The sequence below is a fragment of the Oncorhynchus masou genome, chromosome 19, assembly GCF_036934945.1.
Source record: "Oncorhynchus masou masou isolate Uvic2021 chromosome 19, UVic_Omas_1.1, whole genome shotgun sequence".
Taxonomy (NCBI): domain Eukaryota; kingdom Metazoa; phylum Chordata; class Actinopteri; order Salmoniformes; family Salmonidae; genus Oncorhynchus; species Oncorhynchus masou.
This window is the reverse complement of record NC_088230.1, coordinates 21,818,431-21,836,750: the sequence shown is the minus strand read 5'-3', so window position 1 is coordinate 21,836,750 and position 18,320 is coordinate 21,818,431. Positions and strand designations below refer to the sequence as shown.

The 18,320-nt window shown below is 45.4% G+C and overlaps 1 protein-coding gene across 1 annotated transcript in view; it reads left to right on the top strand.

Moving 5' to 3' along the window:
- LOC135506002 (mannosyl-oligosaccharide 1,2-alpha-mannosidase IA-like) overlaps nt 1–17,616 on the top strand; it is a 169,745-nt gene extending 152,129 nt beyond the window's left edge. Inside the window, exons 8-12 of the mRNA XM_064925330.1 lie at nt 1,390–1,505; nt 3,328–3,547; nt 4,946–5,118; nt 8,212–8,327; nt 14,513–17,616. Of these exons, the coding sequence (XP_064781402.1) occupies nt 1,390–1,505; nt 3,328–3,547; nt 4,946–5,118; nt 8,212–8,327; nt 14,513–14,639 (752 nt within the window). The 3' untranslated portion in view covers nt 14,640–17,616. The remainder of the gene's footprint in view (nt 1–1,389; nt 1,506–3,327; nt 3,548–4,945; nt 5,119–8,211; nt 8,328–14,512) is intronic.
- Nucleotides 17,617–18,320: the final 704 nt, after the last annotated feature.

The following is an 18,320-nucleotide window of genomic DNA, read 5'->3' as shown; positions in this document are numbered from 1 at the left end:
TTGAACAGCTTCTATTACCATCGGACTGTTGAACAGCTTCTATTACCATCGGACTGTTGAACAGCCATCACTAGCCATCTACCAGGTGATGCACACTTACTCACATCACACACACACACACACAAGCTATCACACACACCTCATACTCATGATGTGATAACGTCCCCAAGTCACCTACACAGGGGTGTCAGTCTGCAGCCTGGAGAGGACCTGCCACCACCATGTCTCTCCCAGCAATCTCAGTCAGACACACACAATCAACCTGTTATCCAGGTCCACAGCCTCTCCCGCTCATATGTTTTATGTTAGTGTGTGTTGTCATCAGATAGGGCCATGATCAGATCCTTGACCTTGTGTTCCCTCTCTGACCTGTTTACCCTTATGGCAGGGAGTCACAGACCCAAAACGACCCCAGTCAGCCAGAAAGTACAGCCCCTTTAAGGCCTACGGCAACCTTCTATACCCCTACCTCTGGTGCTCTGTCCTGTCGCCTTTATTCCTGCTGGAGTCGAATCTCCATCTCCCAAACAACTCTGTGGCTGTTAATGACATATACATATGTATGAGGGGCATGACAATCACTATGACAAACAGAGTGGCTTGGCTGGGGCTCTCTCCCAGACCCAGGAGACTCATTCCTCAGATAGTGAAGTGGTGAAGTGGACAGGAGAGTACAACCCCATCACCGGGCGCAGCACAAAGCACAGCCCCTCACCGCACTGAATGTCTCTGTGTGCACAGACCCTCGGTCTTTTTATCATGTTGTGGTATTGCTCGATACACACACACACACACACACATTATCTGTCATATAAATGCACAGACTATATCAGTCACAGACAGATGTGCACACATTCACGTTCTCCCTCGTTTACACACGCTCACAGGTGTACACACACACACACACACACACACACACACACACACACACACACACACACACACACACACACACACACACAGTGACAGGGACATGCCTGGGGGAGCTGATAAACTCATCAGAAGGACAATCTCTCCTCTGCATACATCTTCAATACATCAGCCATCAAAGGAGTCTAATCACATTACTGTTGTAGCTTTGTTGGGTTTTGTCCCCATTCCCGTCCCCTCGACCTGGCCTATGCCAGACACGTCCCTCTATCGTTGAGGCTGAGCAGGCATTTAGGGGTCACCTTCCTGTGTAATCAGCCTCGAGGGTGGTGAGATTATGGCCAGCATCATTGGGCCATACATCATCCTGAGGTGAAGCAGGCCACAGGAGGAAGAAGGAAGGAAGGAGGGAGGGAAGGGAAGGAAGGAGGTGGGGGGGGTGCTAACTGGATGAGAGTAGATCTATTAGCCAGACCCCAGCGTGATCCTCTACTCTTTTGTTTTGTGTCTGTCCTGTAGATCATGTGTCAGTGGGCGGCCTGGGAGACAGCTTCTATGAGTACCTCCTCAAGGCCTGGCTGATGTCGGACAAGACAGACGAGGAGGGCAAGAAGCTCTACTACGAAGCTCTGCAGGTAAACCCCTCCAGAAACCTAGCCTACACTCTTTTTTTCTCTCCTCTCCCCCCTACTTTCTACTCCCCCTCCGCTCCTCCCAACTTGTCTTCTCTACTCAGCTTTTCTCCTTTCTTACTGAGATTAATGGCTACAGTACCAGCACTATCTGAAGCACTGACTATACCTTGTCAAGAGGCTCTTTCGACCTCGATTGAAAGCGCTTGTCTGTGTGTCAACAACAGTTACATTTCTTCCATTACTGTGAACAGTCAGAGTCAGAAATCAATAAAAGTATGGGTTGGAGTCTGAATTCGAAGCATGCTATGCCAGGTAGGAGTTGTCTATTTCTGAGTGTGGAGTACAAACTGCACTCCACAGGAGATAGTTCAAGTAGGGTTGAAGGCTGTCAGTGGATGGGGGGCAGCCAGACTCAGAGCTCTGTCTGGTGAGATGGGCTCTGACTGCTGCTCGCCCAATTCTATGTTTCATTAGAGCCAAGCAGCCTGTCCTGTGGGAGATAAAGATGTTTCTCTCTGTGCAGAGGTCCACAAGGACCCGGACTGCTCCAGGATATTACCCTCCCTCCTCAAGTCCCCTCCCAGACAGCCTCGTTTCCCCACCACACCTGTGTATCTACCCGCCCGCCCGTCCGCCTGCCTGCCATCACCACAAGCAGGTCACCCACAGCGAGAGGGTCCCCATGGCCACGCCATGCCATCCTCTATTTGGGTCAGGCAGACTGTGAGGCATGTTGAGAGGCAGGCGATTACGACAGACTCTGTTCTCTTATTAATGGCTCCTTGGCATCCTCGCCTCAGTGCCGGCCTGGCCTACATTCTCTCTCTGTCTCTTTGTCTCTCTGTCTCTTTGTCCCCCCCCCCAATGAGAAGAGAAGCTGAACAAGATGCACTGCTGTCTGCCTCTGTCTATCTGCTCCTGTTCTGGCCCAGCCCAGGTCTATTTGTCTGTCAGGCTTGCTGTTGCTAAACAGAATATAGGCTGCCTTTAAAGAGACCAAAGGAAATGAAATAGCCAGTTTAGAGGAATATTAATCAGCTGGTTTTCTGAGGCGTATCGCGGCGTATAAAGCCCAGCCGCCTATATACACGGCCCATTGATGTGTCACTGCAAAAGCCCAGATCTGAATCATCTTTTGAAAATGTCATTACTTTCAGGAGAGTTGCCATATTTATTTTTCTTAGGTCTTCCCCTAGCAGGAGAAAAGCAAACCCAATGAATATGAAAAGAAATATGCCAAATGACGTGATGATCAATTAGGAGTATCAGAGAATGCACCTGTAATAGTGTAGCGTTTCAGCATGCCGTCGACTCGTCTTAGCTGCGGTTATTTATTCCCTATGTTAAAAAATAGGTTTATATCTCTTTCTACATCAATAATGGCCCATTATTTCTGTAATAACTATGTTTTGTCTGTCAGTCATGGGATGGTACCATATTGGACACCTGCTGTGTGGCTAGTGGGGGAGAGGGGCCACCCTTTGTTCTGAATGACACCTGGTGTCATGTCTCGCTGTGGGTGGGACACGCCCGCCATTTGAGAATATATCTGGGTAAAGTGGCCCTTGTGTGTATGTGTAAATGTCAGGGACAAATAGGAACTTCGAGTCCACGCCGCCCCAGAAAATAGATAACAGTGGCTGGTGACCAGGACCCCTAGTTTTCCTGCAAAAGCAGCTTCATCAAGCTTAACGATGCTATTTTGGCAGTAGTTATTCATGTTCCGGAAGGTTCTACTCCATTTGCAGGGGAATGGCTCTTGTCTGGGACTGGGAGTGGATAGAGTGCTCATCTGTCTTCCGTTCTTGTCATTGTCATCCAGGCCATTGAGACCAGTTTGATAAGAAAGTCCAGCGGGGGACTGACGTATATCGCTGAGTGGAAGGGCGGCCTGCTGGAGCACAAGATGGGTCACCTGACGTGCTTCGCCGGGGGCATGATCGCCCTGGGGGCGGACGGAGCGCCCGAGGACAAGACGGGTCACCAGATGGAGCAGGCCTCAGAGATTGCCCGCACCTGCCACGAGTCCTACGCCCGCACAAGTGAGTCTGACTGACTGACCCCGTCGTCTGGGGAACATCAGTCTCTGTGTCTCCCTCTACACAGCAGTGGTAGGCAACGGGGGCCAAGTGTGTACAGGCTTTTGTTTTGTATTCTGCTTGAACACACCTGATTCAACTAGTCCAGCTAATCTTCAGATTAGGCTGTGATTAGTTGAATCAGGTGAGTTAATGCTGAATCAGGTGAGTTAACCGCAGCACACTCACTGTCTCTCACTCACCCTCTCTCACTCTCTCACTCACTCACTCTCTCACTCACTGACTTTCCAGGACACTATTGATGTTTTCCGACAGATGAATGAGACTTTTAAGTCAACGTCTAAAGAACCCACCCTCCCACCCACTCTCACTCACTCACTCACTCACTCACTCACTCACTCACTCCTCTTCAGGAGCTGTTGAGCCTGGTTTCTCTCTGAGGCCAGAAGGGCTGCTGGGTAGACAGAGCATAGTGCCAGCCAGGTTAGTCTGAGTCAGAGGGTCTCTCCTCTCTCACTTCCTCTGGTCCGGATTGACCATCAGGAAATCTATTAGGGCTGGGAATTGCCAGGGACCTCACAATACAATAATATCACGATACTTACGTACCGATACTATATGTATTGTGATTTGATGTTGCTCACATATTGCTCACCATGTGTTTGATGCAGAAGACAAGAGAGCTATGAGAAAGTGAATTTTGATCAGTCATAAATTTAAGTTCTGAAAATGAATTGGCTCCTTATTTCAAAAGAAGATGGAGAACAAGCTATGAAGGGAAATACTGGGGGTTTTGGTGCAGTTACAGCCAACTAGTGCAAAAATAATATTGCAATATTGTCAAAACGATACGCTATATCGTAAAAGAGTATATGCCGATATGCAACTATCAATTTTTTTTCCTCCATCACTACAAACTATCTATCCATCTAACTATCTATATATTTACTATCAACAGAACTGGCTGAGGACATCACTAGATTAGATTAAAATACCGTTCTATGAAGCAGCGTAATCCCCTGGCCCTCCCTAACTCCACAGCACCCCTGTGCCCCCATTCAACCTCCAACCCACCTCCATCCTCTCCCCCTACCCCCGCTGAGTCACTGCCTGCTGTGTGCATAGTTGCTAGTTCTCATCAAACAGGGATTACAGGAAATAACAATATTGCTAAACCCTTAATTCACACAAAATCACGTGACAAACTCCCTTTACCTTTTGAACTTTGCTTTACTCATAATCTGGTTTCTTGGCTCTGAAATGTCGTCATATGGGTTCATGCTCCATCCAGGAACTGAAGTTGATTTTTTTTGTTCTCTTGACATTCTGTGTCCTTTACTTTCCCCTAGAGCTGGGTTTTTTGTTGACATGTTGTCTTCTTCCTTTGTTCCCATGTCATAGCCCTGAAGCTGGGCCCAGAGGCGTTCAGGTTTGACGGAGGCGTGGAGGCCATCGCCACGCGGCAGAACGAGAAGTACTTCATCCTGAGGCCAGAGGTCATAGAGACCTACATGTACATGTGGAGGTTCACCCACGACCCTAAGTACAGGGAGTGGGGCTGGGAGGCCGTGCAGGTGAGAACTACAGTAGGGTTGGGCAGTATCCTGATTTTCATATCCTCATACCGTCCTTCTCTCACCCCGGGACTTACTATATTATCGGCTTAGTACACAAGGGGTCGCCAAAAAAAGCAACAAAAAAAAGCCCTTTGGCCGTCTATTACCAAAATGCTAACAAAATTAGCACTGGTAATAGTGAATTTGCATAGCGGCTTCTAGCTAAATATGCAACCAAAAATAAACAAATTGCAAAGATAGTCCATCCAGATCATAAAGTTATACACTACCGTTTAAAAGTTTGGGGTCACTTTTTTTTTGTCCGTTAAAATAACATCAAATTGATCAGAAATACAGTGTAGACATTGTTAATATTGTAACTGACTAATGTAGCTGGAAACGGCAGCTTTTTTTATGGAATATCGACATAGGCGTACAGGGGCCCATTATCAGCAACCATCACTCCTGTGTTCCAATGGAACGTTGTGTTAGCTAATCCAAGTTTATCATTTTAAAAGTCTAATTGATAATTAGAAAACTCTTTTGCAATTAGGTTAGCACAGCTGAAAGCTTTTGTTCTGATTAAAGAAGCAATAAAACTGTCCTTCTTTAGACTAGTTGAGTATCTGGAGCATCAGCATTTGTGGGTTCGATTACGTGCTCAAAATGTCCAGAAACAAAGGACTTTCTTCCGAAACTCGTCAGTCTATTCTTGATCTGAGAAATTAAGGAAATGAAGGCCATAAGAGAAATTGCCAAGAAACTGAAAATCTCGTACAACGCTGTGTATTACTCCCTTCACAGAGCAGCTCAAACTGGCTCTAACCAGAATAGAAAGAGGAGTGGGAGGCCCCGGTGCACAACTGAGCAAGAGGACAAGTACTTTAGAGTGTCTAGTTTGAGAAGCAGATGCCTCACAAGTCCTCAACTGGCAGCTTCATTAAATAGTACCCGCAAAGGGCCTCCCGGGTGGCGCAGTGGTCTAGGGCAGGTTAGGGAGGGTTTGGCCGGTAGGGATATCCTTGTCTCATCGCGCACTAGCGACTCCTGTGGCGGGCCGGGCGCAGTGCACGCTAACCAGGTTGCCAGGTGCACGGTGTTTCCTCAGACACATTGGTGCGGCTGGCTTCCGGGTTGGATGCGCGCTGTGTTAAGAAGCAGTGCGGCTTGGTTGGGTTGTGTTTCGGAGGACGCTTGGCTTTCGACCTTCGTCTCTCCTGAGCCCCGTACGGGAGTTGTAGCGATGAGACAAGATAGTAACTACTAACAATTGGATACCACAAAATTGGGGAGAAAAGGGGGTAGAAAAAGAATTGTACCCGCAAAACACCAGTCTCCACGTCAACAGTGAAGAGGCGACTCCGGGATGCTGGCCTTCAAAGGCAGAGTTGCAAAGAATAAGCCATATCTCACACTGGCCAATAAAAAGAGAAGATTAAGATGGGCAAAAGAACAGACACTGGACAGAGGAACTCATCCAAAAGACTGACTTCTCAAACACGTCAGAAAGCTGACTTAGATGCCAAGTTAAACTAGGCTTTGTGTGAACACACAATTCTGCGTTTTTCACTCAGGAAAAAATAAATAAAACGTATATAAGAAATATCTTGCTGCGTTTTGTAAACACATATCTAAAAGGCTTCTCATTGTAATTTCTGCTCGGTTTCAGACTCATTTGTGCTTCAGTTGCACTTCTGAACTCGGATGAGAATTCACTAAAGGGCATTTTATCAGCAGACAGCGCTCCCACTGACGTGGAGCTTCTTTTCTCCAGTACTTTTCTCAGTGTAGCCAGCCTATTTTTCTTTGTTGAAATGCAGGATTACCTTAAGCAAAACATTATGAAATGTATCTGGCTACATTCTTTCTGTGATAGGCCTGAACAGTTGAATATGATGCCCATGCATTGTTTTTTCTACAATGACCTTGCTTTGTCATTGTAAGCCTATTTTCCTGTGTGGCTTCGAGCCAAATAGTGTTGCGCTTCTATTGTCATCTGATGAAAATGAAGTTATTTTCTATCAAATGTGTTGCTCTAATGTAATTCCTGTGTAGGAAAACTATAGTTGCACGTCCTTGATCACTCTATTGAAGCAAAAAAACCACTGTTTAATTTAAAACAATGCACAGCTGGACTCACCTTCTCCCGCTTTCTCCTGTTGTGCTGTTTACAAACAAACACGCGACTGACTCGACGGTGTTGGGGAACAAAGTAATAACGCGATCTGTTTTATCTCCTAACGCATTGCATGAGTTGACTGCATTTATTTCAAATGTATTGAAAATTGCCTGGTATTAAAAAAATCATGCCATGGTTATATACAAATAACCCGATATACGGTATACCACCCAAGCCTAAACTACAGTACCCATCATCCATCATAACTATCCCACCACAGTCCTTCCTGTCATGTTTGTGCCACTCTGTCCCTTCTTAACCTCCACTGAGAAGAGACTTCCCCTGAAATCACAGTGATAAGGCATTCCAATAGACCCCTGTTCACTGTGATCTGTAGACTCATTCAGGTCTACGCATGGCTAGTTCTGAGTGCAGGAGTCTCCAAAACCTCTTAGACTCTTCCTTTCTCTCTCTCGTGCTTTCTTTTGCTCTCCCTCTCTCTCTCACTCTCTCTCTCTCTCTCTCACTCTCCCCTGTCTGCTGTATCATTGCCATGCTGCAACAGAACAGTGACAATGCTGATTGCCCAGATCCCAGAGCTGTGTAATTGTATCCACTAATGACATGAGATTACCTATGATGGGCCTTGTGTTAGCCATAAATCAGCCTGCCTCTCTACCTGCCTGCAGATATTGTACCTCAACCTTGTTCAGCCAGACTGGATGTGTGAGCGCTACAGCAGCCCCTTCCTCATCAGCCCTGTTTTCTCCCTGAGTCATTGAGCCTAAGGCAGCCTCCCCTCCTCTCCTCTCCTCTTCCCCCCCTACCCCCAGGCAGAGCAGCCACACTGAATTGAAATGTGCCTACTCAGCAACTAGCTAGCACCGTGCATACATCTCCAACACACTGACATAAGAGTCAGCTCAACACTTCTCCCTCCTCTCTCACATTCTTGTCCCCCGTCTACTGTCTGTTCTCTCTGTGTCTCTCAGGCTCTGGAGAAGCACTGTCGTGTGGAGGGGGGCTACAGTGGAGTGCGGGACGTCTACGCCTCCAGCCCCAACCATGATGACGTCCAGCAGAGCTTCTACCTGGCCGAGACACTCAAGTAAGACCCTCTAGTCACACACTGTCATTCTGCATAGAGGCATCTGGATACCGAGCATTACAACTTTCACCTTGCCTTTACATTTGAGTCATTTAGCAGATGCTCTTATCCAGAGTGACTTACAGTTAGTGCATTCATCTTAAGATGGCTGGGTGGAAGACCCACATATCACAGCGGTACCGGAGCGCCAAGTCCAGGTCCAAAAGGCTTCTTAACTACCAGCTTCTATCCCCATAAGACTCCTGAACAGCTAATCAAATGGCTACCCAGACTATTTGCAGCGTCTTCCCCCCCAACCCAAATCTTTTAGCTGCTACTACTCTCTTTTTATTAGCTATGCGTAGTCACTACCTTTACCTACATGTACATATTACCTCAATTACCTCGACTAACCTGTACCCCCGCATATTGACTCTGTACCAGTAACCCCTGTATATAGCCTCGTTACTGTTATTTTACTGCAGCACTTTAATTATTTGTTACTTTTCTATTTTCTTCTTTTTTTACTATTTCAGTTTATTTTAGTAAATACTTTCATGACTTATTTTTCTAAAACTGTATTGTTGGTTAAGGGCTTGTAAGTAAGAATTTCACTGTAAGGTCTACACCTGTTGTATTTGGCACATGTGACAAATAAACTTTGATTTGATTTGAAGTAGGTACAGTTTTCCTCAATAAAGTAGCTTGAGGGGGAAAAAGTCAAGTGCGATTGTAAGTCTATTCGATAAAAATACATCAGGTTTGTTGGCATGATTTTGTTATCCTACATCCTCCCCCAGAACATACCCTTGAATAACTACAGTATTCGATTTTCTTAAATATAATGGGACAGTTGGGGTCATGAATATTCCTCCCCATCATGCCAACTAGACGGTTATCTTCATCTTATCGTGTGTGGATGAGTTTGACACCCACACCGTTTCATGACATCTAAGATCTGCTCTAGAATTTCATCACACCCTGAAAAACAGACGTCTCTTTATGTTGTATTCCTGACATTCAGTTTGTTTGAACACTTCAAAACAGATCAGAAGTAGAATAATGTCCTTCCCCCACTGTGTACTCTACCTCTGTCTGTGCTGTGCCTGCGGGCCTCTGAGGAGAAACTACTGACGTCCTGGGTGTATTGTATTGTCACGGCCGGCTCAGACAGGCAGGCAGGCAGTCTGCTGTGGTCTACAGGGACCTCAGCAGTCTTCTCAGAGATAGCAGCAGTCACACACAGAGATAGATAAGAGGAGGCGGCGGCAGGCAGGCAGGCAGTGTGCTGTGGACTACAGGGACCTCAGCAGTCTTCTCGGAGATAGCAGCAGTCACACACAGAGATAGATAAGAGGAGGCGGCGGCAGGCAGGCAGGCAGTGTGCTGTGGACTACAGGGACCTCAGCAGTCTTCTCGGAGATAGCAGCAGTCACACACAGAGATAGATAAGAGGAGGCGGCGGCAGTCAGGCAGGCAGTGTGCTGTGGACTACAGGGACCTCAGCAGTCTTCTCAGAGATAGCAGCAGTCACACACAGAGATAGATAAGAGGAAGCGGCGGCAGGTAGGCAGGCAGTGTGCTGTGGACTACAGGGACCTCAGCAGTCTTCTCGGAGATAGCAGCAGTCACACACAGAGATAGATAAGAGGAGGCGGCGGCAGGCAGGCAGGCAGTGTGCTGTGGACTACAGGGACCTCAGCAGTCTTCTCGGAGATAGCAGCAGTCACACACAGAGATAGATAAGAGGAGGCGGCGGCAGGTAGGCAGGCAGTGTGCTGTGGACTACAGGGATCTCAGCAGTCTTCTCAGAGATAGCAGCAGTCACACACAGAGATAGATAAGAGGAGGCGGCGGCAGACAGGCAGGCAGTGTGCTGTGGACTACAGGGACCTAAGCAGTCTTCTCAGAGATAGCAGCAGTCACACACAGAGATAGATAAGAGGAGGCGGTGGCAGGCAGACAGACAGAGCGCTTTTACTGAGCCCATTATACCCCCACCCTCTCAATTCAATTTCTCTCTGTCTCCTCTCCACTTTCACCATTGATAAGAGCAGAATGCCTGAGGTGTAGATGGACTATAGAATGGTGTATAGATGGATCTCTGTCTTTTTTACAGTCTAATCCTGGTCTGAGAGAGCATTAACCCCCCTCTCTATGGGTTCTGTTAAGTGTCATTGGTGTTGTTTTGTTTTGTTTCTATTGAGGGTCAGTGGTGTTGTTTTGTTTCTATTGAGGATCAGTGGTGTTGTTTTGTTTCTATTGCGGGTCAGTGGTGGTGTTTTGTTTCTATTGAGGGTCAGTGGTGTTTTCTTTCTGTTGCGGGTCAGTGGTGTTGTTTTGTTTCTATTGAGGGTCAGTGGTGTTGTTTTGTTTCTATTGAGGGTCAGTGGTGTTGTTTTGTTTCTATTGAGGGTCAGTGGTGTTGTTTTGTTTCTATTGAGGATCAGTGGTGTTTTGTTTCTGTTTTGTTTTTGTTTCTATTGAGGGTCAGTGGTGTTGTTTTGTTTCTATTGAGGGTCAGTGGTGTTGTTTTGTTTCTATTGAGGGTCAGTGGTGTTTTGTTTCTATTGAGGATCAGTGGTGTTGTTTTGTTTCTATTGAGGATGTTTTGTTTCTATTGAGGGTCAGTTGTGTGTTTTGTTTCTATTGAGGGTCAGTGGTGTTGTTTTTTTGTTTCTATTGAGGGTCAGTGGTGTTGTTTTGTTTCTATTGAGGGTCAGTGGTGTTGTTTTGTTTCTATTGAGGGTCAGTGGTGTTGTTTTGTTTCTATTGAGGGTCAGTGGTGTTTTGTTTCTATTGAGGGTCAGTGGTGTTGTTTTGTTTCTATTGAGGGTCAGTGGTGTTTTGTTTCTATTGAGGGTCAGTGGTGTTGTTTTGTTTCTATTGAGGATCAGTGGTGTTTTGTTTCTATTGAGGGTCAGTTGTGTTGTTTTGTTTCTATTGAGGGTCAGTGGTGTTGTTTTGTTTCTATTGAGGGTCAGTGGTGTTGTTTTGTTTCTATTGAGGGTCAGTGGTGTTGTTTTGTTTCTATTGAGGGTCAGTGGTGTTGTTTTGATTCTATTGAGGGTCAGTGGTGTTGTTTTGTTTCTATTGAGAGTCAGTGGTGTTGTTTTGCTCCCCTCTTGTTGGAACCTTGTCACAGCACTCTGGTGTGACCTTATAGAGAGGTCATGGGCTCTGTGTCCCTGCTCTTCTTTGTGTCCCCGCTCTGCTCTGTGTCCCTCCCCTGCTTGGCACTGCTCTGCCCCGGGGCTAGGTACGGTAGCCACAGCCACATCACCATGACTCAGTGAGATAACAACAAGCTCCATGCAGGAGAGAGGGAGAGAAAGAAAGGGAAAGAGGGGTAGGAAGATGAAGAGAGAGATGGAAAGGGGGGGCCCGGGGAGAGAGGAAAAGTAGATAGGTTCAAGGTTGGGCTAGAGTAAGGATAAGAGGCTAAGTGAGGGAGGGAGACTTGCTTGACAGAAAAGTTAAATAAGTTTTCACCCTCCTGTGCATTTAATAACTGTGCAGCACTTTGATGTTGGTGTTTATTTTCCTTTTGTGGTCAAACCCTTGGGCTAATCTGCCTCTCTGACTGATGCTGCTATGAAACGCTGTGTGAGTCCCACCGCTTAATAGAGCCGTTCAAACGTCTGTAGTATTTAATGGTGGTGGAAAGTGATGCAATTTGGCGAATAAGGTCTCCAGATCCCAGGCCTCCCCAAATGTCTCTTTTACTGATGCTTGCAAAATCCATCTATTAGACACTGGCTCTCCCTCACTCCCTACTTTCTTCCACTCCATCTTTTTCTGCTTCTCTTTCTCCTCTCACCCTCTCTTCCTGTCTCCCCTCTCCTTTCTCCTCTCTCTCCTCCCTTTCTCCATTTCTTTCTGCTTCTCTTTCCCTCTCTCACCCTCTCTTCCTGTCTCCCCTCTCCTTTCTCCTCTCTCACCCTCTCTTCCTGTCTCCCCTCTCCTTTCTCCTCTCTCTCCTCCCTTTCTCCATTTCTTTCTGCCTCTTTCCCTCTCTCACCCTCTCTTCCTGTCTCCCCTCTCTTTTCTCCTCTCTCACCCTCTCTTCCTGTCTCCCCTCTCCTTTCTCCTCTCTCACCCTCTCTTCCTGTCTCCCCTCTCCTTTCTCCTCTCTCTCCTTCCTTTCTCCATTTCTTTCTGCCTCTCTTTCCCTCTCTCACCCTCTCTTCCTGTCTCCCCTCTCCTTTCTCCTCTCTCTCCTCCCTTTCTCCATTTCTTTCTGCCTCATAGCCAGGGTCCTCCTCCTTCCTCTCTTAGAGTGAGGTCACATTAGTAATGATGACTCTGAAAACAGTGTATATCTGGCTGTTTGCTTTGCTGTCTCCTCCCGTTCCTTCCCAGGGAGATGGACTGTGCTGTGGGCTTGTTGCTGTGGTCTACTGCATTAACATGTTCCCCCAGATCAAAAGCTAAGCACTTGTCAACATGAAGGGGCCCAAAAGCCCTCCCGATGTTCACTTTGTTCCCAGTATTAGGACACGAGACACTGTTAAAGAGGGATGCTATGCTGTGACTTAATGAGTTATTTTACTTTTATTCATCATTCCTAGTGTAGTGCAATGGGGCTTTGAGTTTTGAGTAATCACTTGAGTTCTGAGAACACTGGGGGCTCACTGACTGTGATGGACTCAATGTTCCTGCCCCTAGCTGTTTCTTGATCTGGTAGGTCAGGTGTGGTTTAACTGTTGGGAGGGGTGCCTGGACTCTCCCACCCATGGCCTTTAATCATCCCTCTCTGTAACAGCTGGAGCCACCTCTCCTTTCGCTCTCACTCTGTCTCATTCTCCATCTTTATTTATTGTGATTTCATCTTTATTTAACCAGGCAAGTCAGTTAAGAACAAATTCTTATTTACAATGACGGCCCACCAAAAGGCAAAAGGCCTCAATTAATTAAATAAATAAATATAGGACAAAACACACATCACGACAAGAGACACCACAACACTACATAAAGAGAGACTTAAAACAACAACATAGCATGGTAGCAATGCATGACAACATAGCATGGTAGCAATGCATGACAACACAGCATGGTAGCAGCGCATGACAACACAGCATGGTAGCAGCGCATGACAACACAGCATGGTAGCAGCGCATGACAACACAGCATGGTAGCAGCGCATGACAACACAGCATGGTAGCAGCGCATGACAACACAGCATGGTAGCAGCGCATGACAACACAGCATGGTAGCATGACAACACAGCATGGTAGCAGCGCATGACAACACAGCATGGTAGCAGCGCATGACAACACAGCATGGTACAATGACAACACAGCATGGTAGCAACGCATGACAACACAGCATGGTAGCAACGCATGACAACACAGCATGGTAGCAACGCATGACAACACAGCATGGTAGCAACGCATGACAACACAGCATGGTAGCAACGCATGACAACACAGCATGGTAGCGACACAACATGGCAGCAGCACAAAACATGGTACAACATTATTGGCACAGACAACAGCATGAAGGCAAGAAGGTAGAGACAACAAACATCATGTGAAGCAGACACAACTGTCACGAGTGTCCATGATTGAGTCTTTGAATCTCTCTCTCTGAACATGGAGTGGTGTCCGCAAGGTCACTGCGGGGACTCGGGGTGGGCATGGCGTCCAACAGGTGTCACCTCTGTATCTGATTAAGGACGTGTAGGGTATAGATCCACCTCCACTCGTCCCCCAACCGTTGGTTCTGGAATCAACTTTTGATTTGCGACCGGTTCACTCGCAAAAACTTACTGCCGAGTGCGATAGCTTTTGGCATGCGGTGTCCAAGCTGCTGTTTTCTGCCAAAGGAAACAGAAATTGTTTAGTCTTTTGTCATTTTTATTTATTCATTGATTTGCATTGTTGGCTTGGCTCTCCCCAAGCTTGGCAGGGAAATATTGGCATGGGAGAGCTCCTGAACTGGTTGTTCCCTGAGTTGGTTTTGGGACGTGTCTTTGTGAGACCACCCCCGGCCCACCACCGTCTCTGACACTCAGACATCTAGTAGATGTTGTCCATGATTGCATCAGTCAGAACTCAACTAGGACTTGAGGTTGTTGGTTTAAATAAGTGGTCGGTCTGAGGTCCTCATGTTTTGTTGATCACATATGAGTGTTTGAGCTAAGTTGAGTCTCTCCCTCTCTCTCTCTCTCTCTCTCTCTCTCTCTCTCTCTCTCTCTCTCTCAGATACCTGTACCTGCTCTTCTCTGATGATGACCATCTTCCCTTGGAGCACTGGGTGTTCAACACCGAGGCCCACCCCCTCCCTGTCATTAGGAAGGAGATGACAGACAAGCCCAGCCAGCTGGAGTAGAGTGGTCCTCCTGGATCACCCCCTGACCCTCCCACCACCAAACTCCTCTACCCCCTCCCCTTCTGAGCAGTGGGCGGAGCTGTCTCTTACTCCTCCCCCACCATGGGTGGAGCTCACCCAGGCAGGCCGCTTCCCTGGCAGACTGGACTCTCCTGTTTTGGAGTCCCTGACCAGAACAGATGGAACCGGACCGGCTGCCTGCCTCTCCAGATCCAGACTGCCCCCTACTGGGGACTGGGAGGAACCACCTCATCCAAGAGTTCTCCTCTTGTCATCTTGTAAAGATAGTCTGCATGCTCCCCCCTCCCAGTGCTGTAAATCTACCCTCCTCTGTGAGGAGAACAGGACACTGCGCTGTAAGATTTGCCGCCACTCCAAAAAAAGCCATACTGATTTGAAGAAAGCTTTGTCATTTATTTTCTTTCGTTCTTTCCACCATTTGAGGTATGTGTTTGTGGGTGTGACTGACAATAGATCAATGTCAATCAACATATCACATTTGTGTCGTTCTTATCGTAAGTATGATTTTAGTCAGACTTTAACAATGGACCATTTAGGTGGATTTCTGTTTAAGACCCAGAGCTTGGTTCTCACCTGCTTGATAGTCAAATCTTAACTAGTGCCTTTCAGTCTAATATGGTCTATCAAATAAGCAGTTCAGGCAAATGGCAAGGTTTTTAATTTAAACCGGTAGGTAGGTCATCATTGTTCAGATGGCATGGTTGATTGAGAGCTTTGTCTCCTCCTCTACCACACTGACATCTGGTGTTGAACACCAGTAATACACCAGTCCAGTCAGATGAGTGTAGCAGGTCAACATAGAGTATTAAAGGAGACGAAGTACCTTGATGGGAAAAGACCTGCACTGAGAATAACCTCTGTTTTTAAACAAGTAGAAATGTTGACTATCTATCTGTTCCATCAATTCATTCAGCCTAGTCACCCACCCCCATCATCATGTTCCTTTATTTTTTAATTGACAAAGTTGACATGTGCTTTGTTTGTTTGTTTGTTCCTTTATTACAGGTGGTAGAGACATTAATCCATGTGATGTAAAATAGTTGCTTTGCTGTTAATTTATTCCATAGTACATAGTTAGGACGGTTTGGCATCAGGCACATTGGTGGCACTGTGGAGAGAATGGGCCCTGTGTTGTTGTTTAGGTGCATTATTTGGGAGATGGGAGGGAGACCGTGTTGGGGAGACAAGGGCAGAATCAGACCAAGAATTTGGGAGTCAATCATATGTAACGAATGCATCGTATGAATGTACCATCAAATGTGAACTGAAGATTGTTTTACCTTTTGTTGTTCTAAATGTGTTTGTTGAGATTTATTTTTTGTTCCTTTCTTCTGGACAGCACACAATGCTGAAACAATGTGTCGTGGTACCCAGAGCAATCTATTTAAAGAGGTGGGACATTGAGGTTCCTGCATTATGAGGCATTTACATGACACCTCAACATTCTATGGCAGCCATGTTAGTTCCCCATTTATGTTACATAGGGAATATTTATACATTTAATAATGATGATAAGAGCGTCTGCTAAATGACTTAAATGTAAATGTAAATGTAAACGGAATGTCTAGGATAAGAAATATTCCAAATTCGTAGTTTGCCCAACTCTCTAAAATATATGGCTCTGTTGGTACCGATTAGAGGAAGCTGTTAGTCAGTTCAGAAGAAGAGGAAGCACTAAGAAGAGTTGTTTAGTTGTGTTGAAATGCAATGAGAAGATGCAAGGAAGGCTGTATACATATGAACATACATACATACATACATACATGCTGAATACTGTATAAAGACAAGATGATGAATACATCGAAGTGGTCACACTGTACATGCATATCGTATTCAGAAGTACACACTACACACTCACACCCTCCAACACACTTATTGACATGGAAGTTTATGGACACTCAGAAATGGATTTTCAGGTGACCACAGGACCCATCAAACCACTCTGTTGTCTCATCATAAAGGCAAAGTTAAAGGGGAGCGGATTTGGTCTCGTGGTCCTGTTCTTCTGTAGTGTACATCTTTCACAGTCAGGGGCCACTGATGTCCACATACAGTACATCTTATTGGGAAATAAACGGGGTAGGATCAAGAGGTCTTGAAGAAGGGCCTTCGTCATGGTTGAAGTCATTTTCTTACATTAGAGGATAGACCAGACAAGAGGTTTGAGAAGCTGATATCAGCCCACTACTGGAGCCTAACTCTGCTTTCTACAGCATTCTTTAAGACATAATAATAATACCTGTTTACCTTACTGGAGGAAGCAATGTTAATGAGAGAAACTGTGATGTCCATGTAGGCTGACATCCCTACTACCTAGTTCAGTTCGGTAGCCATTCCGGCTCCAGGGAAGAGCGTCACTATACACTGTGATACACTGTAGATATGAAATTGCTGCATTCACCATCTCTGCACTGCCGGAGAGCCTAAGTGGTTCTCCTGACTGTTGCAGCTTTAGGGAGCAGCAGAGATTACTCGTAGTGATACTGAGAAACTTCAAGTCGCTGTAAAATGCTAACACATGACATATGAACCATTTCCTTTCATCTTTGTTTCAGATATGCAGACTAGAAGACGTGCTGTTCATTTCAAATTGACTTTGTGGTTGAATATTGTGTTGATGATCTCTCACATTACAATGCCTTTATTTGTGAATCTCTTGTTAATGGTTTTGTGAAACAACCTCAAATGTAAATGGTACAATAATGCTGATAATCATTCCATTGCACATAGTTTATTTTGGTTTATATGCAAGTTTAATTTTGTGAGGAATTGTTCTGTTCTGTTTTTTTGTGTGTGGTTTGTTATTGAAATGTAAATATTCCATTCTGGCAAATATGCCATTATACATTTATATAAATCTTATGAGCTTAAATCATATTAAATGAGCAGCAAAATGTTTCATAAACTATATTTGTTACACTTCTATTGTGAATAAAACAATCTTTAATATCAAGCATTTTTGGTGTTTTCATTCTGAAATGACCTCGACATCATTTATATTAGTGCTTCCAGACCAGGTCAAATGTGTCTGACGGTCATTATGTGATTATCAGAGGAAATTCAGAACTCTCTCACACTCAGAATTCATTGAAAATCTTAGATTTGACTGCCTCCCTGGCTTCATTTTCTATCTGTAATTTTGTAATGATTGGGATCCAAACCTCTTCCAAGTGAAACTGTGTGTATAGCTATTATCCACTAGGTGGCAGAAGAGTATCAAAACCCTTTCAGTGTTTTTTTTTTTGTGCCAACAAAAGCTATCTGTTTGGATAGTTCCATCTGTGCCACTGACTTAGTCGGGCTTTAATTCCAGTTTGTCTACAAATTAATAATTGATATGTTGGCTTCACATCTCCATCTCAATCAAAAAGATCAGTTAAAGAATAGGACTAAATCAAATCAAACTTTAAATTACGTTTGATTTGATTTTTGGTTGAGATTGAGATGTGAATAAACATAAATTATTAATTTGTAATCAATCAGAGCTTGAAACCCTAGAACTAGGTATTGTCTATTTTAGTTGAATTAAAACAATAGCTGTTGATGACTTTACAAATCCTATATAGGCCTAAATAGCATTATTGGCGATATATGGGTGATCTGTATGATCACGTTTCACTTGCTCTGTTAAACCTACCTGTTGGAATAGAGCCCCGCAGT